General features: G+C 36.3%; 1 protein-coding gene across 4 annotated transcripts in view; it reads left to right on the top strand.

Annotated features, from left to right (window-relative positions):
• TENM3 (teneurin transmembrane protein 3) overlaps positions 1 to 24,360 on the top strand; it is a 502,165-nt gene that overhangs the window by 332,235 nt on the left and 145,570 nt on the right. For all 4 annotated transcript variants that reach the window (XM_058192837.1, XM_058192839.1, XM_058192840.1 and 1 more), the window contains 2 exons: positions 886 to 1,123; positions 18,804 to 19,042. In XM_058192837.1, coding sequence (XP_058048820.1) covers positions 886 to 1,123; positions 18,804 to 19,042 — 477 coding nt within the window. The remainder of the gene's footprint in view (positions 1 to 885; positions 1,124 to 18,803; positions 19,043 to 24,360) is intronic.

The raw sequence follows: 24,360 nt of genomic DNA, 5'->3' as shown, positions 1-24,360 counted from the left end.
AAGGCAGAAACATACCTGGTCTATAATATCTGCCATGTATTTCTGTTATATATGCAAGGTAAAAAAATCTTAAATATAGAATATAAGACATTTTGAAAACTAATGCTAGTTATCCTGCCTGGGATTATCTTTTATTGTTGTTGAAGACATAACATCTTTATACCATTGTTGTGATTGCAAGATTCTCTGATTACCTGTGATTCACTTTGAAACATAGTTATATCACATAGTGTGAAATTGGAAAATCTGTTCTATATGTGTTCTAATGGATGTAACGGTCATTAAGTATATGAGTCTTCTGACGTTGTAATCAGATGTGATTCAGTCTGTTAAATATCCATGAAGCAACATCTGCTTCACAGAGTGACCTTCTGCTAGAGGATAGTTAGCATCTATTAGCAGATCATAGTGCAGATCTGCCTGATTTGAAAGGCACTAAACTAGGATAATCTCCTGCTGTTTAGCAGCAAAATTGCAATAATTTATTGCAGTAAAATGAAGCTTGTTTTTTTTCCTTTTAAAAGTCTTAATTACATAATTATAGGGGATATATACAAAAACATATTTTGTTGAAATTGCCTGTTTAATTTCAAAATTGGCTTTTTTAAAAAAAACTAAGATCACATTAGAGGATATGTCATGATTTCCTGTATAGATATTGATAAGTCATTAAAAACTGAAATAAATTAAAGCCAAAAGTAGTTGTACCATCTGCTGTATATTAATTAGATCTTTGCCTACTAAGGGTAAAGTTTTAAAGAATGTAATTGAAGACAACTAATAGAATATATGCTAATATTTTAGAAAATGGGATATTAGTTTATGCTTTAGCTTTAGCAAAGATAAGGATGATCTATAACAAACTTTAATTTTCTTTCTTCTCAGAGCAACCTCCAAATAACCAAGGCCAGTCGACCCTGCAACCTTTGCCACCTTCTCACAAGCAGCATTCAGCACAGAATCACCCATCTATCACCTCCCTTAACAGAAATTCACTGACAAATAGGAGGAACCAGAGTCCGGCCCCGCCGGCTGCTTTGCCCGCCGAGCTGCAAACCACACCCGAGTCGGTCCAGCTGCAGGACAGCTGGGTCCTTGGCAGTAATGTGCCACTGGAAAGCAGGTAATCCTTTAGGACCTTTAAGACTACAGTTATGCTCAGCATACTAGAAATCTGGAATTTGTGCTTCCCTTGTTCTGTTAGCACAGCTGGAATTTTAATTTACCATAGCCACATTTGGTGCTACCACCTTGTCCCAATCTGACATTTAAATTTAATTCTTCTCATATATACAGGGTTAACACTAGCCAGCATGGAGTATATGCAGTTTGGGGTTAGTTTACTGTATAAACCAACACTTCGTGGTAGTTTTAGAGCTGTGAAGGAATGCAGACTTGATCTTGGGTATGATGAAGGAAGGAGCAAGCTATTAAGGGGAAGGGCATTCAAAAATATTATTCAATCCAGAGAAAGAGAAAAGCATAAGCTAGAGCAGAGATAAAACCTGACAAATTTTCAAAGTTCTGTTATTCTACCATACAACAATAAAGATAACAATAAATTCTTGCAATCCCTGTTTCTTGATCATTTCTAAAGGTTTAGCACAGGCCATTGTCTCTAAGGTCACTGTATTGTCATTAACTTGATGCATGTAATTTCTACTTCATTTTTTTTACATATGCTGGTCTAATGGTCAGACAACTCTTAATTTTCATCAATAATGTTTCATCTTTGGTAAATAAGAATTAGATTAGAAAGATGATGGTGGTTCTATTACAGAAGTTTGCATGTATTTGTTTTATTTATTTACCGTCTCCGTCATAGAGCAACTTTTAGCAATGTAGATACTTTCTGCTTTTTAAATTTTGCATATGATTCTTATTATTTCTTGTCTTTTGATTTGTATTTGGTGGCATTCTTTTTGTCTGTTTTTCCTGATTGCCACTGCAACAACAAAAAGTTTGTGGCACATTAAAGGCTAGCAGTTTATTATCACATAAGCTTTATCACAATCCACTTGTAAGATATATGGAGTCTAGTCTTGATAAAGCAAATGTTATAAAACAACTGTTAAGCATGGGGAAGGGAAATAGAAGAAGAAAAATAGTGAAAAGAGAAGTGAGTGAATTATTTTAGATAATGGTCCTAAACAAAGCATTATTTCATTGATCACATATGTATTTTGGGACACTACAATGGAAGTTCAAGAACCAGCTTATATAGAAAATCCATTGATTGCTTTATAAGAAGAAGGTAAGGCACAAATCATATTAATAAAATAAGTCGATGCTGTCATTCTCATACGGAACATATCAGACAATCAAATGTTTAAAATTAAGCCATACAAAACAAACATACCCATTTTAACAGTCCATTGAAGACTTGCTAAAGGATTTACCTATGCTTTTCTCAAATTATGAAGCTATCCAATTAGGGGTTTTTTTTTGAAGAAAGAAAGGATAAACTGATCCAGGAATAATTACTTAGAAGACAAACTGAAAAGAAAACAACAAAACACTATTTGTTGCCATAGAGCAGCCAAGAAAAATCACTGAACTCTTATCAGCAATGTTCTATAGCCACAGAACGCATAATTTATGTTTTCTAAAATACTGAAAGCCCTAAACCTTTTGGTTTTTTCTTTATTACCGTTTTAATTCTCCCTATTGCTATCGCAACAGATTTGGTTCTGCTTTAGTTAATGACATTTTATTAATTAAACTTCTGCAGTTGCCTATTTAACCAAAATGAACTTTAAGTGGTAAACATAATGTTAGGACAAAAGCTACAAACATGGATTTTTGTCCCAGAATGAACTATTTATAACATTTGGGATGATTCAGGATAGTTAAGATGCTGTGGTAAATTTTCTATGAGTGGGTTACGATAACAGTTTGTTAACAGAGTTTTGAAACATTAATTTTGTTCTGTTTCATTATTATTGTTTTTCCTGCTAACTACTTTGTCATTAATATAACACATAAAAGACAGGTCAACAAGTTGTAAATAGATTTAGTAGTTAAAAATTTTTGGGAGGGTCTGTTTCGCAAGTGGTGGGAACTAATGTTGTACTGAATATTAGTCAGTATTCAACTAGAAGGGATAATAGGTGCATAATGTGTTTGTTGGAGTTTGCAGCAATCCAACCATCACACAAGTAAATAATTCAGCAGGATTCATTTATATAAGAAACTTCTTTATATACAATACCATACAGCAGAAGCCAGAACCAGAACTCAGAATCCAAAGTACAGAATCAATAATCACAGAAGCTATAGAATCACAGATGCACTCATATATATACACATCAGTGAACCTGAGCCACGTCCAAACAGTCCCCATTGGCTCACCTGTTACCATTTCCAATTCATTACCTCTTATACACTGACTTATACATTGTTGTGTTTTTTGATGTATCTTTTTTAACGTTCTAACTATTTTGTGTGTTTTTTTCCTGTTATAGCTTCTTGGGGGGTTTTTCAGGGTTTTTATTTTGTACTTTAACTTTGTTCTGAGTAAAATAAATATATATTTTAAAATAATTAAAATCCGTTCCTTCTTTCAATCTGCAATCAGATTTAAAAAAGCATTAGAGAGGGCCCCTATTTGAGGGTCCCATGCTCAACAACCAAAGCACTCAACCAATAGCCGGTCTAAAGAGTCAAGAACCAAGGTACATTCTGCTTAGCATGATGCTATAATCTCCCAGGTGCCTGTGTACTAGGAGAAATTTGGGCACACCTGGAGAAACATCTCCCAGAAAGATGGCTTGAGAGATGACTCAGAGGGAATATACACTAGAGTTCACAATATTGAAAGTTCACAAGAAAGTAAATTCATCCTAGAAGAAGCATAAATATTTCAGGATACAGGGAACAATAAATAATTATCAGAATGAGCATGCCCAATAATATGTTTTTTCTGATATTTGTTCAGTGAAAATGAAAATCCTGAAGCTTGGGTCCTGGGAATACATTCTTCAGTCCTCTCTTTGTTGACTGATAAATTAATTGTCATGGTCATCTGAAGGTTTGGGTTCATTAAGCTGCAATTTATATCTAAGATCCCAAGTTCAGTTTTGACTATTGGCAGTTTTTATACTTAAAATAATGGGGGAAATGTTTTTTGAGATTTTTAAAAAAGTGTGTTTGGGAACAGAGGTGGGTTTCAGCAGGTTCTGACCAATTCTGAAGAACTGGTAGCAGAAATTTTGTGTAGTTTGGAGAACTGGTAAATACCACCTCTGACTGGCCCTGCCCCCATCTGTTCTCTGCCTCCTGAGTCCCAGGAAATGGAGATTTTGCAGTAACCTTCCCCTGGAATGGAGACGGAATGGAGATTTTACAGTATCCTTCCCTGCCACGCCCACCAAGCCACATCCACTAAGCCATGCCACGCCCACCAAGCCACATCCACAGAACCGGCAGTAAAAAAATTTAAAAACCCACCACTGTTTGGGAAGAATTTAAATATATGTAATACTTATTTTTAGAAATATTTATTTAGAAAAAATTATATCCACTTCTAGATCAAAAGTCAGCAAAAGTAAACAAGTATATGAATAAAAGAACCAAGTCCTTCTTTCCTTTTCTGAAAATTGTCACCGCCTATAGAAGAAAAGAAAATCATTTTTTTCCACTGAGAGTTACATTGCACAGCTTGTCCTAAAGGAATTTAATGATAGAAATTGTCATTTCTTTTCCATTTTAAATATAATTTAAAATAATAAGAAATATTGATTAATCCTTTTTAAAAGAGTTTTGAAAAAACACTTTTTTCTCAGATGCAATAGTAGAATTAATTTAGTTTAATTTTTCCCAAGATAGTCATGGATCTTTTTAAAATATAGACATAGTATGACTAAATCTGATGTGTTGTTCATCTTTCATTTTACTGTAATACAGTGGATTGAATTGGCCTTGTTTTCAGATTGGTCAGAAATACCAGTGATGTGCCTTTCAGAATTTCAGTCTGGAAAGCAGTAATCCAGTGTGCGTTACAAGTTGTGATATGACTTAGCATTTTACACAGGCAGTTAATGTATAGGTAGTCCTCCAGGTATGACAGGTCTGTACTAATATCTAAAAGGTTTATATTTATCTAAGGTAAATATGGCATTTGGTTTAAAAGAAAAAAAACTTTTTTTTTGTTTTTGTTTACATTTATACCCCGCCCTTCTCCGAAGACTCAGGGCAGCTTACAATGTATAAGGCAATAGTCTCATTCTATTTGTATATTTTTTTTTACAAAGTCAACTTATTGCCCCCCCAACAATCTGGGTCCTCATTTTACCTACCTTATAAAGGGTGGAAGGCTGAGTCAACCTTGGGCCGGGCTCGAACCTGCAGTAATTGCAGGCTCTGTGTTCTAATAACAGGCTTCTCTATTGCCTGAGCTATCCCGGCCCTCAGTATATTGCCTATCATAGTATTTTTTTTTCTGTTTTCTTCTTTTATTTGAAATATACACTTTTACCCAAAAATATCTCTGTTCTAAACAGCTCATAAAAATATTAAAAATTAATATACTGTATCATCTAGTTAAAAGCAAGATTAAAGCAACACCTAAAAATCTTATAACAGTTATCAATAGCATAATCAAATCATTTTTTTAAATTTAGCCACAGTTGAGGCTATATAAAGAAGAAATCACAGCTAAGCTCTTTCATATAGCTATTGCTGTTTCATATTAATTAAGCTCATTATGCTTCTTAAGATAGTGGCATACCTAAGAGGAACTTAAAGGGTATCAGATTCATGAGAATGAATGTTTTTTAACACTGCAAAATTTCAAATCATTCAAGATTTAAAGTTTTCAGATGCACTCAGAAAAAATCTAGTAGTGATGACAACTTAGCAATGTAGAAACTGAGTTACTATTTTTTTTGTACTATAAAAAATGTCCATTCTCCATAGTTTGGTGATGGGAGTGCTAGGATGGATTATTGTAGGCTCTAGTTCTATGGACTGAGTTGAATCTTCTGAGGTTCCACCTCCCTGGTGACGTTCCTCAGTTTTTTCAACTCAGTCTCAGTTTATGGACGCATTTTCCTTCACTCCGTAGCTTAGGAGCTGAGCTTTGAATAATTCCCTGGACTTCTATTTTTTTTTCCTTTTACTGATTTGACTTGAACTGGGTGCCTTACAGCTGGGGAGGGGTCTTTTTTTTAAAAATTTCTTTTTGTCACAACAGAATACACAAACATTGTCATAAATAAAACAATGTATCTTGAAGAATATATATATATATATATAAGTAAAAAAAATGCATCAACTATATTAATTTGATATAATGAAGGGAACAATAAGACAGGAACGGTAGGCACTTTTGTGCTCTTATGCACGCCCCTTATAGTCCTCTTAGGAATGGGGTGAGGTCAATAGTAGACAGTTTTTGGTTGAAGATTTTGGGATTTTGAGTAGAGACTATGGAGTCAGGTAATGAGTTCCAAGCATTAACAACTCTGTTACAGAAGTCATATTTTCTGCAATCAAGTTTGAATCGATTGACATTAAGCTTGAATCTATTTTTTGCTCTTGTAATATTGCGATTGAAGCTGAAGTAGTCTTTTATAGGAAGGATATTGCAATAGATGATTTTGTGTGTTAAACACAGGTCATGTCGAAGTCGAAGGAGTTGTAAGTTTTCTAATCCCAGGATTTCAAGTTGTTGTTTTCGGAGGAGCGAAGAACTCTTCTAGTAAAATATTTCTGGACTCATTCTATTGTATTTATGTCAGAGATGTGATATGGGTTCCAGACGGATGAGCTGTATTCAAGAATAGGTCTGGCAAATGTTTTGTATGCTCTAGTTAGTAGTGTAAAGTTTTTGGAAAAGAAGCTGCGTAAAATTAGGTTTACAACTCTTAGAGCCTTTTTTGCTATGTAGTTGCAGTGGGCTTTGGCATTAAGGTCATTTGATATGACAACTCCAAGATCTTTGACAGGGTGGGGTCGTCAGTAAGGTAATGACCATCAAGTTTGTACTTGTTGATAGGATTCTTTTTTCCAATATGTAAGACTGAGCATTTGCTGGTTGAGATTTGGAGTTGCCAAGTCTTAGACCAATCGGAAATTAAGTCGAGGTCTTCTTGAAGGGTAGAAGTATTATTAGTGGTATTAAATAGTTTGACATCATCAGCAAAGAGAACACAATAACTTGAGATGAGGTCATAGAGATCATTTATGTATAGTATGAAGAGTGTTGGTCCAAGAACACTACCTTGGGGAACGCCACTTTTGACAGGAACAGGATTTGATATAGCGTTGCCAATTTTGACCACTTGTTGTCTGTTTGACAGGAAACATGGCTACGTGGCTACGGATTTGAGCTGGGGGGTGGCCCACTTTTGGCGCCTCCCACCCTCTCCGTTCCCCGCAGCTACCATCACTGGTGTTGGGGATGCTGATTTGCGGGTGCTCGCTCCGCGCATTGCGGCTGGGCTCTGCTGTGTTGGATCACCTGGATCAAAGCTGCAGGAGCCGCACCAGCCTCCTAGAGCCTTGGTGTGGTTTCCCTTGCTCCACTATTGCTTGCCGCCATATCAGCTGTAGAGCGGGCTCCTCTCTTGCCGCTGACAGCTGCTGGAGTTTATACGGCCGTGCCAGCCTCTCACAGCCTGGGTGGGGACCAATCAAAACTATTCTATGTGTTCATAATCCTATGAGTATAGAAATAATATTTTTAAGATTGAAGAGGGATTTAAAAAATAAATTAACCAATACCCATAATTCAGTTTATAGACTAGAACAGGGCTAGTCAAACTTTTTATACTTACCGCCCACTTTTGTATCTCTGTTAGTAGTAAAATTTTCTAACCACCCACCGGTTCCACAGTCATGGTGATTTATAAAGTAGGGAAGTAACTTTATAAAATTTATAATTTGACAATTTGACAAAACCCCTACCACCCACCATGAAAGCTGGAACGCCCACTAGTGGGCGGTAGGGACCAGGTTGACTACCACTGGACTAGAACTAAGACACATCTAACAGTGTGCTGTCATTAAAATCTTACAAATATCCAGTACTTCACACTCACATTTAATGTGTTCTTCCCTTTAAAGCAGTTATTTCACAATACCAATCCATTTTCATAATCACAATTTAACAGAAATCAGCAGATGTATATTTATATATTTCTTATGGAAATCCAAGTTACAGGTAATTGGCAGATTTGAAATACTTTATTTGAAATTATTGTTAGAAGGTATTAATATAGTAACAGAAATGTGAGATGTATAAGCTTTTAGTTTTGAATTTCTATGAACAGGGGTTGCCTCCTGGTGTGAAACATGTCCTAAGATAATAACCCATCAGTTCAGAAACATAATAGATTTTAGAATTCAGCAGCCTGTCTGCCTGAAGAGATCATTTATCATCCTTACTAATATACAACATAGCAGATAGAATTTTTGTTAAAATGGCTGGGGTACAGTGTTTCTGTAAGAAAGCAGGAGAACAAAAAGTGCAATTTCTGACCTCCCCGTGGTCTGGTCAAATATTGAACATGGCCCCCGTGCAACCTCCTTTCCTATAAACTGCCTATGCATTTTGCATCCATTTTCCCTTTCATTTCATTGCTGTTTTTTCTCTCTGCTTTTTCAAGTCTGATTTTATCATTATCCTGCTCCCTCTATTTCTGGTCTACTCAGTATGAGAACCCTTCTGGTATGATTGGAACAATTAGATGTAAAGCTTACAAAGGTGTTCTGAATTTGAACCATTTTATGCATCTCTCATCTCATTATTTTAAGTATTTATCAAATGGCTCTGTTGATCAGAATAGGAAAAGTTGGCTAAATTGTCTTTTCTTCTGAAACAAAAATAGTTGAATTTTTTGTTATGTGTTTAAATAACTTGATAGTCTTAAAAGGTATAGTGTAGCAGAAAATCTGTTAGTCTTACATTAATAGTAATATTACTAATATTTGTAAGCAAGAATCACAAGAGAATATCTTATATCTCTGTATAGTTCATAAAGCATAAGCTACATATTCTTACTATAAGAAGCTTATTTCTTGGCAGCTAAATGAAACCCAGGATAGAGAAATAGTCAGTACTACCATGCATTTCAAAAAAAGAAAAAAAACCTTCCAAATTAATTCCTGTAATTTCAATTCTCATTTATGCATAGGAGAAAGTCTAGCTTTCTGTTTTAACTATAGTAAAGGAACAGAGTTTTATATACATATAATATATCTCCTTTGCTGCTTCTGGGAATTTAAAGAATTAGTATAGCTCCCAAGTTTGTGTCTAAATATTCAAATACTACATTACTGCAACATCAGCAGTAATGGGATTTTGTGCACTAGCAGTCATTTTCCTACTTGAGATGAGGTAATATGAAGTGTTTGTATGCATTCTATGTATAATTACATGCATTGAAACTACGACACTTAAACCTACATAGAAGGCAATATTAGACACATCAATACAAAGCAAGCAACAGATACTGTCTTTTCATTGTTCATTCTAATCCGAAATGTTCGGTGGTAATTTTCTTTTTTAAACGTATAATCAAACTAGTAGAATACTTTTCTGCTGCAAATTTCTTCTACTGAATGGTTTTTGTATATACTTGATTATCTAATTTACCATTCTTAAATGTAGGTTCATTGGGATAAAAAGACATTAAAAGTAAGAAAAGAAAGCTGCTTAAGGCTGTATTCTGGGGATTTTATTGAAACTCTAGTTTTTTTCAATTTTATATACAATACATATATTCTTCTGTGAAACAAAACATACATTACTCCCCAGATTACAAAAGTACAAGCTCATTTCTTGGAATGAATGGTACATGTGGTTCATGAATAGCCTGCTGGGGGGGAAAGGAGAAAATAAAAGTGGCTAATTAAATACCTTTTTAAAAATGCAATAACATTAAGTTTACCAACACTAGGTTTACACTTTTAAAACATGAAACTTTTAAAATGCTGCTAGAAACTACTTGCTGACTTTCAAGGGCAGATTGCCAATGAAAAATAAGGAAATATAGGGATCATCCAAAATCAGGATTTTGACTGCAAGTAAACCATAACTTAGTGGCATTTTCAACAGCCTATAGCAATAATTTATCATAGAATCATGAGACTAGAAGGGGCCTTGGAGGTCTTCTAATCCAGCACCCTGTCCAAGGCAGGAAACCTTTATAATGGTTGTCCAACCTTTTTTCCCCCAAAACCTGCAGCAATGGAGAGCACACAACTCCAGCAGGCAAGCTGTTCCACTAATTAATCATTTTCAAGAAAATATTGGACAAACATTTGCCTGAGATGGTATAAAGATTCCTGCCTTGGGCAGGGAGTTGGACTAGAAGGCCTCCAAGATCCCTTCCAGCTGTATGATTGTATGATTATTCGGTTGATTTTGTGATACGTCCTTCCTTTAAACACTTTAGGTTAAATAGTTATTTTTAAAATACAGGACACTGAGAAATCATTTAAACAGAGGTTCAGCAACAAGTCTATTTCAATAGATATAATTGATTAATTATTTAGTTGCATTTCCGGAGTCTCAGCTGAAGAAGTATTTTTCTTGCCCATTAGTGATGCCCAGTGTTGAAATTTAGGAAATATCCTAAGGCATAGAACACAGACTTCATCCACTAAGAGCTCCAAATTATCTCTAAAAGAACACATTTGATCCACTTGCTTGAGTCTTTATCAAGTGGAAATTTCTGGTTATATGAAGATGTACAGAGTTGAATGACTGAAGGCTAATCTAGAACTGTAATAAAGCTTATGCTGTGCAGTGCAAGTGCAAGTGCAGTGTAAATGCAGTGAAATAATTGCTAGCTGTGACTTGACCAAAAAGCAATAAACTGACATCTAGCATAGGAAATTGATGGCATTTTTTCCAGAAGTGAAGGAGTAAATATTCAAGAGGGAGAAGCCTGGATGCATTATCCTTACTTTTACTTGGGGACTGAGAAGGTACCTATTTGTCAAATGAAGAGCTCTGTGTGTTGTTTTTCTGTCAAACAGAACAATCACTCACTACATTCCACATGTGAGCTTCTAAATGAATGTCTATATCTGTCATGCAAGCCCATATTGATGAAAAATGAAAGGTCCTTTTTTGTCATTATAAAGTTTGTGCAACAGAGATGTACAACCTGAGGTGCCAGAACCAAGTACAACCCTCTAGTATCTTGGATGTAATTCCAATTCAAAACTTGCTTCCAAATAATAATTTTGGGGTGATTTTTACTATAAGGATTAAACTGTAAATACAGAATTAGAAAATGATAGTTTTAACTGTAGTTAAATTTAATTATGCATGTAAGTTATGTAAACATAAATTAAGATTTTGTTTAGGTCAGCCCACTGCTTTTTGGAGACCATCGCCTGGCATTTCATTCAAATACCAAATATAGCCCTTAGTTTGTCATAGGTTCTTCTTTTCCATTGTATTAGGTTCCATTATTATATACTTAGATTGGCCCAGACTCAAGAGACACAAAAACACTGAAATCTAGACATGTGTTTTCTTATATCTCCCTGTAAGAATTGGGATGATACTTTTTAAAAAAAATGAAGATAACAAAAGGGAAATATAAAACAAATCTGTATGTGAGGTTTTTTTTAATTGCTTGTTCTGCCTTAATTCCTCTCTCTGAAATTGCTTCTGTTTTTTTCTTGTTACCAGCTACAGTGTAGAGTACAACTCTCCACATTGTGCATTTATACTTGCACTTTTCCTTGCTGTGTCTCTATACTTCTTTTCCTCTGGTATACTCCCTTTAAAGAAAAAATCTTTTTTTTTTTAAATTTGGCTGTTTTTAGTCTGTTTTCTTGTGGATGCAGACTGTTCAGAATATGTGTATCGTCCCTTCTCTCCCATCTCTTCTCACGCCTATTTCAAGGTTGCAGTTGTATTGACAACTGTGCCAATCTGATGCTGGGGAGAAAGCTCAAATAGAGGAATAAGCAGCATAGATAACTTGTGATTTTTCTAAGCAGCCTTTCACATACCTCGATCCTTTAAAGAAAAAATAATCAACAGAATCTTTGATTTTTGCTTGTTTGCTTGTTGTTCACATCATTAGTGCAACTTCACTGTCTTTAAGAAGTCACAATGATATTTTGCTCTCCAGCTTGATGTGCAGTATTAAATCAGTATGTATGTTCAGATATCATCTGGTCAGTCATGAATTGGTATCTTTTATTTGTTATAGCTAAGTGAATGGTTGATGATCGGTTATCACAGAGAAGTCCTGATTCCATAGATAAATCCAGAGTATTGATTGCCTATTTTAGCACGTATGCTTCTTTTTTAACTGTATTATATTTTTGTATTCTTAGTAAGGCTGCTTCAAGAGATAGGTAGTCTATTTATGGTCTTCAATAAGGGTTGCTCCTAAAGCCTACATTAGAGGCATCTATCTGAGGACAAAGGGTTGGGTAAAATCTAATTCTTTTAATACTGGTTTATCATACTGTGCATTTTTTATTTTATCAAATGATTCTGGGCATTCTTTAATCCACTTAATTTATGTGAGTTCTGCTTTTTATTGTTAAATTTGTGAGGGGTTGAACCAAAGTAGAAAAATGAGGAATGGCCTTTAGTAATACCCCACTACTCCTAAGAAAAATTAGACTTCTTTCTTTGTTTCAGAGGCTTCAACCTTTCGGAATCCTTTGGAGGTTTCAGGGTTCAACCTTCCCTTGTTCAAGTTCTAGCTGCCCTTCCCACAGAACCCTAAATATTAGCTTTCTTGATATCCAGATGACACTTTTCGGGATTTATGATTTATGATTAGATCAGCTTTTCTTAAACTATCAGGTACTAACAGGTGTTGAAGGTGTGTTTCCCCAGTGATAGATGAGAATATCATCTAGATACACAGTGTACCATGTCCCTTTACCAGGTAGGATTTATTCATAAGACACTGGAAAGTGGATAGTGTCCCATATAGCCTAAAAAGTATTGTCTTGAATTGAGAGAGGCCTTGTGGGGTGGCAACTGTGTCTCTTTTGAATGATTTTCCAGTAGAATTTGCAATATCCTTTGGGTAAGTCCAAATATAATAAATAGTGGTTCCATCTAGGCCATCCAAAAGGCCATCAACTTGGGTCATATAATATTTCAAATTTTGCCACTCAGTTTATTTGCAGGAAAGCTACACAAAATCATATTTCTTCATTTGATTTTGTCAGTAATATGATTGGAGAACACCAGTGACTTACAGATGGTTCTATAATTTTTGAGCATCTTATCTACTTCACTTTATTAAGTTGGTTGCCTACAGGTTTCCAGAACATCTAGAAATTTTTTTAGATATTCTGGGAACCTGTGGGTATGCTGTTGAATAGGTTGGGTTTCTCCCTTTCTGTACTATGTTCTTTTATCCATTAATCCTGGTTGCATGTTTAACATATTTTAAAGTCACTTAATGTCTTTTCTGTACCTTTTGTTTGATTTGCAGATAAATTGAATTGAATTGAATTTTATTTATTTATTTTGCAAATTTATATGGCTAACTCATGGTGACTCCAGGTTTTATACAGAAATAAAGCCCCAAACATAAAATCCAGTAAACCTTGCCCCTTGCAACAACAATCAAACAAACCCTTTGATGAGCTCCCCATCACCCTGGGATGTTCAGGTCACTACCAAACCTATGTCTTCTAAAAGAGCATCAAGGTGGAGGCCAATCTTAATTACACAGGGATGATGTTCCATTAGGAATGAACCACCATGGAGAAGAACCTGAAGGAGGTCTATCTAGGTCCTAGTACATAGACCTCCTTAAGAAAAGGGGCTTTAACATACAGGCCATGTAGGGCTTTAAACGTGACAGTCAGCATCCTGAATTAGACCCAGAAGCAAATCAGCAACTAGTGCAACTCCTGCACAAGAGATAACATATGTTACCTCTCTTGCACAAAACCATGTGGGCCATTGTTAATATGTACCTTTCCATACGATTATATCCCAAGCTTGATCGAACAGTTCTGGTTTCCTTTCTTTTAATGCAAATAAAGTTGCCTCAAGTTCAGTTTTATCAAGCCATTTCTTTACGAGATTAGCATAATAGATTTTCCCTTTATTCAAGTTCAAATTCATAATTCACTGGCTCAGTTATTCTTATTAGACCTTGCTGTTTAGTTTGCAATTTGTTCTTTTACTAGGTAATAACAATAATACCTGGTTTCTCACATTGAATTGCTTTGATTTTAAACCTTTATCATACTGCCTCTTTTGTTTTTTCCTGGCTGTTTGTTACTATTTCTGGCCAATATGTCCTTGTGCATTTAACCGTTTTCTCTGAGTTAATATATATTCTATTAAGTTCTTAATACCTTCTAAGTTTTCACACCAGCCTTCTTAGTAAGGTCCGATCCCCTTCCTCCTGGTTGCCTCCCATAACTGGCTATGGGATTTCCTTATGTGTGTAATCAGGTATCCTAAATAATTATGAAGCACAGCCCTCAGAGTCTGTTTCATTCTTTCAGAGAGACTGTCTTTTGGGGATGATAAGGACTGGTATGCATCCCTTTTATCCCTAAATCAGCATAAAGCAGATTTAGGGATAAAACTAAGCAGAGCTGATTGGAAATTAGATCATTAACTGTGAACATTTTCTTTGGTATGCCTATCCCACTAAAGATTTTGACCAATTCCTATACTATTTTTTTTAATAGTCACATTTATTAATGGAATTGTTTCTGGATAGCGAGTTGCATAGTTGAATACAGTTAGGATAATAAATCTCTATCCATATGTCCAGGCTGCTGTTCCACATCATCCCCCTGTTATATATTCTTGCTACAGAACTTTTTTTTATTTCATTTTTGTCTATAATGAATATGGAGAATATGTTTTGTGACATTTCTCAAGCAAGATGATGACACCGCAAGTAATAATGCACCATTACTCTTAGTTCTAGAATATGAAGAACTGATTGGCCTGGTCCCCTTGCTGTATTTTAGTAGTCACCCAATAATTGGTTATCTCTACTCTTAGCTGGGATGCAGTGGCTTAGTGGGTAAGACGCTGAGCTTGTCAATTGAAAGGTCGGTAGTTCAGCGGTTCGAATCCCTAGTTCCGCATAATGGGGTGAGCTCCCGTTACTTGTCCCAGCTTCTGCCAATCTAGCAGTTCGAAAGCATGTAAAAAATGCAAGTAGAAAAATAGGGACCACCTTTGGTGGGAAGGTAATAGTGTTCCGTGCGCCTTTGGTGTTGAGTCATGCTGGCCACATGACCATGGAGATGTCTTCGGACAGCGCTGGCTCTTCGGCTTTGAAATGGAGATGAGCACTGCCCCCTAGAGTTGGGAACGGCTAGCACGTATGTGCGAGGGGAACCTTTACCTTTTTATTCTTAGCTAAAAATATCAGCAATATTTTTAGGGTTTATTTTTACCACGCTCTGAACAAGAATAAATCATTTCTCATTCTTTTCCAAGAAAATTGCCTGCAGAACTATGGGAATGTATAGTGTACAATAATATATTTTTATACATATCATTTAGAGTTGACTAAAGAAGACATCAATATATCAATATTACGTCCAATAGATTTGGGGTGTGGGAATTTCAGCAGCTTTTTAAAAATGCATGTAAGATATTTCTGTTGTTGGCACTTTTTTGCCCAAACCTAGTCTATAAAAGAATTTTACTAGATGACAGCACAACCTGACCTTGGATCATCTCAAAAAGTTAATTACTGATTCTCCTGGTTATTATATGTACTATGATATTAAAAAAACATTGATATAGTCTAGACTGAAAACTGATAGAACATCACAGAAGAGGGCAGTATTGACCTTTCCATTTTAAAATTATTTTTTAAAACTATATATAGTATATTAGATTTATATCCGGTCGCCATCTGTTTTCTCACAATGCCAAACCTGTTAGGTGGATTGGAGAATGTCAAGAAACCCACGTATGAAGATATGAGAGTTATTTTTACATATTCAGAAGTATAAAAACAAATAGGTCATATCATTACCAAAATATGGAAAAAATGGAAACCATATTACTTAAAGACCTTAACTGGTAGCAAGTCTGGGAAAGATATTAAAAAATTGAACAGTAATTGAAATGTAAATAGAATTCTCACTTGATATTTAGTAGTCGCTGGCATTCTTTCATAATGACTTCATAGTTTTACGGCAATAAATCTGCTTTTTTGAGCTGTCGTGACCTACAAAATATATTCTTGCAGTATTTTGTTTTGAATTTTGAATAGAATTTATTGGCCAAGTGTGATTGGACACACAAGGAATTTGTCTTGGTGCATATGCTCTCAGTGTACATAAAAGAAAAGATACGTTCATCAAGGTACAACATTTACAACACAATTGATGATCAATGTATCAATATAAATCATAAGGATTGCCAGCAACAAGTTATAGTCATACAGTCATAAAGGAAAGAGATTGGTGATGGGAACTATGAAACGATTAATAGTAGTGCAGATTCAGTAAATAGTCTGACAGTGTTGAGGGAATTATTTGTTTAGCAGAGTGATGGCCTTCGGGGAAAAACTGTTCTTGTGTCTAGTTGTTCTGGTGTGCAGTGCTCTATAGCGTCGTTTTGAGGGTAGGAGTTGAAACAGTTTATGTCCAGGATGCGAGGGATCTGCAAATATTTTCACAGCCCTCCTTGATTCGTGCAGTATACAGGTCCTCAATGGAAGGCAGGTTGGTAGCAATTATTTTTAAAACTATATATAGTATATTAGATTTATATCCGGTCGCCATCTGTTTTCTCACAATGCCAAACCTGTTAGGTGGATTGGAGAATGTCAAGAAACCCACGTATGAAGGTATGAGAGTTATTTTTACATATTCAGAAGTATAAAAACAAATAGGTCATATCATTACCAAAATATGGAAAAAATGGAAACCATATTACTTAAAAACCTTAACTGGTAGCAAGTCTGGGAAAGATATTAAAAAATTGAACAGTGATTGAAATGTAAATAGAATTCTCACTTGATATTTAGTAGTCGCTGGCATTCTTTCATAATGACTTCATAGTTTTACGGCAATAAATCTGCTTTTTTGAGCTGTCGTGACCTACAAAATATATTCTTGCAGTATTTTGTTTTGAATTTTGAATAGAATTTATTGGCCAAGTGTGATTGGACACACAAGGAATTTGTCTTGGTGCATATGCTCTCAGTGTACATAAAAGAAAAGATACGTTCATCAAGGTACAACATTTACAACACAATTGATGATCAATATATCAATATAAATCATAAGGATTGCCAGCAACAAGTTATAGTCATACAGTCATAAGTGGAAAGAGATTGGTGATGGGAACTATGAAACGATTAATAGTAGTGCAGATTCAGTAAATAGTCTGACAGTGTTGAGGGAATTATTTGTTTAGCAGAGTGATGGCCTTCAGGAAAAAACTGTTCTTGTGTCTAGTTGTTCTGGTGTGCAGTGCTCTATAGCGTCGTTTTGAGGGTAGGAGTTTAAACAGTTTATGTCCAGGATGCGAGGGATCTGCAAATATTTTCACGGCCCTCCTTGATTCGTGCAGTATACAGGTCCTCAATGGAAGGCAGGTTGGTAGCAATTATTTTTTCTGCAGTCCTAATTATCCTCTGAAGTCTGTGTTTTTCTTGTTGGGTTGCAGAACCGAACCAGACAGTTATAGAGGTGCAAATGACAGACTCAATAATTCCTCTGTAGAATTGGATCAGCAGCTCCTTGGGCAGTTTGAGCTTACTGAGTTGGCGCAGAAAGAACATTCTTTGTTGTCCTTTTTTAATGATGTTTTTGATGTTAGCTGTCCATTTGAGATCTTGCGATATGATAGAACCCAGAAATTTGAAGGTTTCTACTGTTGATACTGTGTTGTCAAGTATTGTGAGAGGTGGAAGTATGGAAGGGTTTCTCCTAAAGTCTACCACCATTTCTACGATTTTGAGTGTGTTCAGTTCCAGATTGTTTTGGTTGCACCACAAGGCTAGTCGTTCAACCTCTCGTCTATATGCGGATTCGTCATTGTCTCGAATGAGACTGATCACTGTTGTGTCATCTGCGAACTTCAGTAGCTTAACAGATGGATCATTGGAGATGCAGTCATTGGTATACAGAGAGAAGAGAAGTGGGGAGAGCACACAGCCTTGGGGGGCTCCTATGCTAATTGTACAGGTATTTGATGTGATCTTGCATAGCTTCACTTGCTGCTTCCTGTTTGTTAGGAAGCTTGTGATCCACTTACAAATCTGTTCCGGTACCTGTAGCTGGTTTAGCTTAGTTAGAAGAATGTCTGGAATGATGGTATTGAATGCTGAACTAAAGTCTACAAAAAGGACCCTTGCATAGGTCTTTGGAGACTCAAGATGTTGTAGGATGTAGTGCAGCTGAGAGGTTCCTGACAGAAGTCAACAGGAGACTAGATTGGCCTATAGAACATTTATCTTTATCTTATCATGTAAGAAATTTATTTTCTTATTCTTGAACTCATGGGGCTTTCATAATATAGGGAATATTTATCCAGTTGGTGGTACAAACTATACACTGTTTTGCTGGATATATAAAGTTTTACATGTTCTTTAGAAAATGTTTCCAATTAATTTGATTTAACAATCCTCTTAGAAAATCATGTTGGAAACAGCATTAGTCAACAATTCTAATAACTTTTTCCACACAGTACTTGATACCTGCAGCGAAAATATTTAATATCATGTTTAAAACTATTCCTATCTAAGAAGGATTAAATAAGTACACAGGGAAATATAATAGATAACACATTAAGAAAATAATATAAAGCATTTTACAAATTAGTTTGTGTAGATTTTAAATGTATGTATTTTTTTTTTCTGCAGGCATTTCCTATTCAAAACAGGAACAGGGACAACACCACTGTTCAGTACTGCAACACCGGGTTACACAATGGCATCTGGCTCAGTTTATTCCCCTCCTACACGACCATTACCTAGAAACACCTTATCAAGAAGTGCTTTTAAATTTAAGAAGTCTTCAAAGTACTGTAGCTGGAAATGTACAGCCCTCTGTGCTGTTGGGGTGTCTGTGCTTCTGGCAATACTACTATCTTATTTTATAGGTAAGCTTTCCTTTTTATGTTCATTATAAACCTGTATTCCAGTACTGCTGGAGGTAAAGATCTAGATATAGATCTGGAACTAAAAATATAGAGTCAGCACCACACTTGCAGTTTAAAGATAACTTACTAGCAATTGCTGGAAACCATGTATTTCCATGTAAAAAATTACATGGAATAGGAAATATCTGCATTTTATATTTTCCTGCAAAAATGGCATCTGAAATGTCATTTTAAAAAATTGAAGTATAATTTAGGAATGTTTTTATTTTATAAAGGTTGCCTATAATTCAGCCGCCATCTTTATATTAAAAGTATTGGGTATAACCAAAATATTTTGGCTATACACAAAACATTTTCCTTCCAGCAAAAAGCCTGTATATCTTTACTTTTAAAAATGTCACTTACATATAAATAATGAAAAGCATTGCTTAATTCTTCTTTCTTTTTCCCATGCTTTAAAGCATTATTTTATTGAATAAGTTACTCATGATTGCTTGTGTTGTACAGTGATGGCTAACCTTTTTGCCATCGTGTGCCAGGAGGGGGGGGCGGGGTCATGTGCATGCCCACACCCATAATTCTATGCACCACACCCCCGCATATGCGTGCATGACACCTCATCCCTCTGCTCCTGGCACGCGATGGCCTGATAGGCCTGTTTTTCTCTCTCACCTGGCCCCAGAGCTTTTCTAGGAGTTGGGGGGGGTGCAAAAATGGCCATCCCCAACCCCGCCCCCCAGAGGTCCTCCATGGGATTGGAAGTTGGCAAACAGGCCATTTTCATAAAGTGACCAGATTTCAGCGGTGGCAAAGCGGGACACCATTGGGGGGAGGCTGCGCATGCGCGCTGAGTCTTGCCACCTCCCTGAAGGAGGAGGAGTGGCTGCTGCTTCTCCACTCTTCCAGGCAGACTCGGCTCTCCTCTCGGCTCTTCCAGGCAGGCTTGGCTCTCCTTGGCTCTCCTCTCAGCTCTTCTCTTCCTCTCAGGTGAAGTCAAGCGGCATCTCTCCTCCTTCTCGTGCCCCCTTCTCCGCCACTCCCCCTTCTCCGCCTCCTCCTCTTGCGTTGCCGCCTTCCATTTTCAAAATGAGAGAAAGAAAAAAAATTGGGACTTTTTGGAATTGCTGCGGGACGCGGGACAAATTATTAAAAAGCAGGACTGTCCCACCAAAAGTGGAACATCTGGTCACTATACATTTTCAGCCTCCAGAGGACCTTTGAGTGGTGCAGACTGCTAAGACAGTCTGTGATTAACAGCATCTGCTTGCAATTACTGCAGGTTCAAGTCCCACCAGGCCCAAGGTTGACTCAGCCTTCCATCCTTTTGTCCTCCTCTGACAGCCGGGTCGGGGAAGTCTGTATCAAGCGTGGCCACAGAGCCTCTGCAGCTTTGCCAAAGTTCTGTCAGAGTTCTCAGGGCAGGCAGGAGTCCAAGATGTGACTTCAGCAATCCAAATTAGACTTTGCCTGACTCAAAGAATGCCAGAAAGCAGATCCTTTATATAGGCCATGGGGTGTGGCTCCATGACACAGCACTTATCCAGGCCTGCCCCTCCCTTCCTTTTGCTGACGTCGCCTCTCCATTCTCCGGAAGCGTGGATCCGTCCACCCTCCAGCTGCCGGCAATTCCAGCTCGTGACTGGTTTCAGGTTCCTCATGTTCACATGCTGTGGGGGAGGGGTTTATTTGCTCGGTTTGTCCGGGCATGGTGCCAGGACCGGGGGTGGGAAGCATGCCAGGCCATTCGTCTTGCTTGGTCTGTCCGGGCATGGTGCCAGGACTGGGGGCTGGAGGCATGCCAGGCCCTTCGTCTGCATTATCAGTCTCTGGCTGAGATAACAGGAGATGAGAGGGGCCCGGCTGCGGAGAGGGGGGTGGGCGAGACACAACACCTTTATAAGGTAGGTAAAATGAGGACCCAGATTGTTGGGGGCAATAAGTTGACTTTGTATATAATATACAAATGGATGAAGACTATTGCTTGACATAGTGTAAGCCGCCCTGAGTCTTCGGAGAAGGGCGGGATATAAATGCAAATAAAAAAAAAGTTTCTAAGTATAAATAGGGACACTTTAACTGCATATTTAGATATTCAATGTCTGACATTAGTGGCATTTAAATGTGCCCAAATGTACTCTGATGTATATAATTACATTACCTGAAGCTCTGCAAGGTCAAGAGTATGGAATAAGGTTGGACCAGAGGTGCATTTCAGCAGGTTCTGACCAGTTCTGGAGAACTGGTAGTGGAAATTTTGAGTAGTTTGGAGAACCGGTAGTAAAAATTCTGAGTGGCCTCGCCCCCATCTATTCTCTGTCTTCCGAGTCCCAGCTGATCGGGAAGAAATGGGGATTTTGCAGTAACCTTCCCCTGCCATGCCCACCAAAGCAGGCCATATCCACCAAGCCACACCCACAGAACCGGTATTAAAAATGTTTGAAACCCATCACTGGGTTGGACTATATATCAAACTAACATTCATAAAAAACAAAACATAACATTGTGTCTATCTATGCCTTATCACTTTGCTGTTTGTATGTACACTGAGAGCTTATGCACTGGAGACAAATTCCTTGTGTGTCCAATCACACTTGTGGTTGATTAAAACTGATCTAAATTTTAATCATATTATTGTTTTAAGTAAATTATTGTTTTTAATAAATAATGTAATTAAGTTAAGGTATATTGTAAATTGCAAGTTTCCTATTAATTTGTAGGCATTTAAATACATTCTGTTATTGTATTGTAGATATTTAATGGTACTTTTTCTCATCCTTAGTTTCAAAGCAAACTAATATAAGTTTGCCTTATATTTTGAAATACACTAAGTTTTCTAAGCAGTGGTTAAAAGGGGTGGAGATAAGGATTGTTTAGTCTCTATAGTTCCTAATGCCTTTTATTTCATACTTGGCATTGTGTTAAGCATATATTTTGCTGTAAGCATACATTAAATTTGTAATTCTTATTCAGCAAAGATAACATTCTTTTCTTTGAAAGAAAAACAATAAAAAGCTGCATATTTTCAAAAGAAAGGGAACTTATTAAATCTTTGTTCTTGCCTTCTAATTATTGATACTATCTAGGGCTCCTAACCTTCATTGAACAGACCTTAATGTTTACAATCTCCTATATTTTGGAAGGAGGGGTTATCGCTGAAATAATCATCTTAAACCTCTGGAGTGCTCATTGATATTCATGGATGTACTCTGTTAATTTTTTGCGGGTTTGTCCTACATAATGTCTGTAAAAGTCCTTATGTTGTATGTTGTTGGTATGGTATGTTGTAGTTTGTTTGTTTTTTTCCTTCTGGGGCTACAGGATCTTTTGGTTTACTTAAGATGTTTTGGAGGGCTTTAATTGGTTTGTGTGCTACGGTGATGCCTTGCAGTCGTTGTTTATTGGTGGTTTCTGAGAAATTTTTAATGTAAAAATCTGTTTGTTGTTTCTGATATGTATCATACTAGCAGTTAGAAAACATGATGAAAATTCCTTAATCTGAGCAGAATGAATCATAGTTTCAACCGGGAAATGGCGCATCCAACAGCAAGCTAAATCCAAAATGCTAGGAAATTGGCATTCAGATGAATCAGCCATCAATGGATATTTGGAGATAAACCACATTTACACACTATTTTAAAGAGTCAACAGTTTTTGGTAAAAAAAAAAAGCTAAGAAGAAAGCAAAAAGATCAGACTATATCTCTTTCAGCAACCAACACAGATGAGTAGGGATTAACACAGATAAACAATCAGCAAAGAACAATAGCCTAATCGAGGAACTTTCAAGGAGAAAGCCACACCTCCATGAACACTGGTAGGGCAAGCTACGGTATTTAAGCAAGCCACTTCAGCAGCAGTTAAGCAAGCTAACTCAGCAGCACTGACGTGCTTTAAACATATCTATTTAAGCCGCGAGCTTAAAACATATCTATTCATCTGCGCAGGACTGGACTAGATTTTAAATTTATATTGGCTTTAATGGGTTTTATTATTTATATTGTTCTTTTTTAATTATTTGGCTGTGTAGAATAAGTTTTTTAATTGATATTTTATTCTGTATTTATATGTACCTTTTTATTTGCCTGTGAACCGCCCTGAGTCCCTAGGGAGATAGGGCAGTATACAAATACGATAAATAAATAAATAAATAAATAAATAAATAAATAAATAAATAAATAAATAAATAAATAAATAAATAAATAAATAAATAAATAAGCCAGTAATGAAATCTCAGAGAGCATCAAAGACTCCACAATTCAAATCTTAGCTACATATTTTTTGTCTTTTAATAATCTTAAAACTTTTGGAGTTTTAAAGCACCTAACTTCTTTTTATTACTTTTTAAAAATAAACCTAACCATTTCTACAACTTTTGAATAATTTGCTTCTACTAATTTGTGCTATTTTGCTGCTATCTGGGGTGCCTCTGGAACTGCAGAATATGGTTTTGGGGTGCAAATGTAGTTGTCTGAGATTTCCTACTATGAGGAAACTATAAACAAACTGGAAAACGAAAAGGTTAGATTCTTTAATCTGTTTTATAATTCCTAGTAAGAAATCAGTGAGAAACAAGCTTTTCTGGCATTTTTCAGGGCATATCTTCCCATGTGGTTACAGAATATTGTCACATTTGGAATATTGGAAAAGAAACTCTGTTATAACTAGATTCAGTCTATGCAGTGATTTAAATTTTGTTAGGCATGAGAAACTGTATATAAAAAGTCTGGGTACTTACAATTCCTGTAAACATCTCTCCATGACAACCACAAGAGATTGTTCTCTTCAAAATATGAAAAAATTATGTCTTACTTGACCTTAAATCTGATACAGTTTCTTTTGGCAAGCTATTAGCTCTTTTCTTCATGTTATGAGGATATCCTTCATCTAAACTTTCAATTCACTTGTATAATTCCACAATAATTTTTTGCTCTTACTTTTTTCCTGGATATGAACATACTACTTTCTAAGATACCCACTTTCAAATCATATAAACACGTCTGCTGCTAGATTGCAGAATGTTTAATATATATATATATATCATTTCCTACTTAGAAATTTAGAAGATCTTATAGCTCTGGAGTCACAATTGGTCCTGTGCTTCTCTTATTATGGAGTTTCAGCCCAAGCCCCAGCTCCTTTGGGGAAAATGTGTACGTTCTTACTTGATAACATTGTCCTTAGCAGTACAGCTACTTTTTCAGAAACTAGAATTGTAATTGGTTGTTCAACTAAAGCAAGTGCTCCACAGCAGAAGGACTCTGTTATTTCTTCTGCTTAAAAAGATAGTTAATATTCCTGCTTACCAATTGTTTCTGATAG

Source organism: Ahaetulla prasina, chromosome 8 (assembly GCF_028640845.1).
Source record: "Ahaetulla prasina isolate Xishuangbanna chromosome 8, ASM2864084v1, whole genome shotgun sequence".
In the NCBI taxonomy this organism is placed as follows: domain Eukaryota; kingdom Metazoa; phylum Chordata; class Lepidosauria; order Squamata; family Colubridae; genus Ahaetulla; species Ahaetulla prasina.
This window is presented reverse-complemented; position numbering and strand designations above follow the sequence as displayed.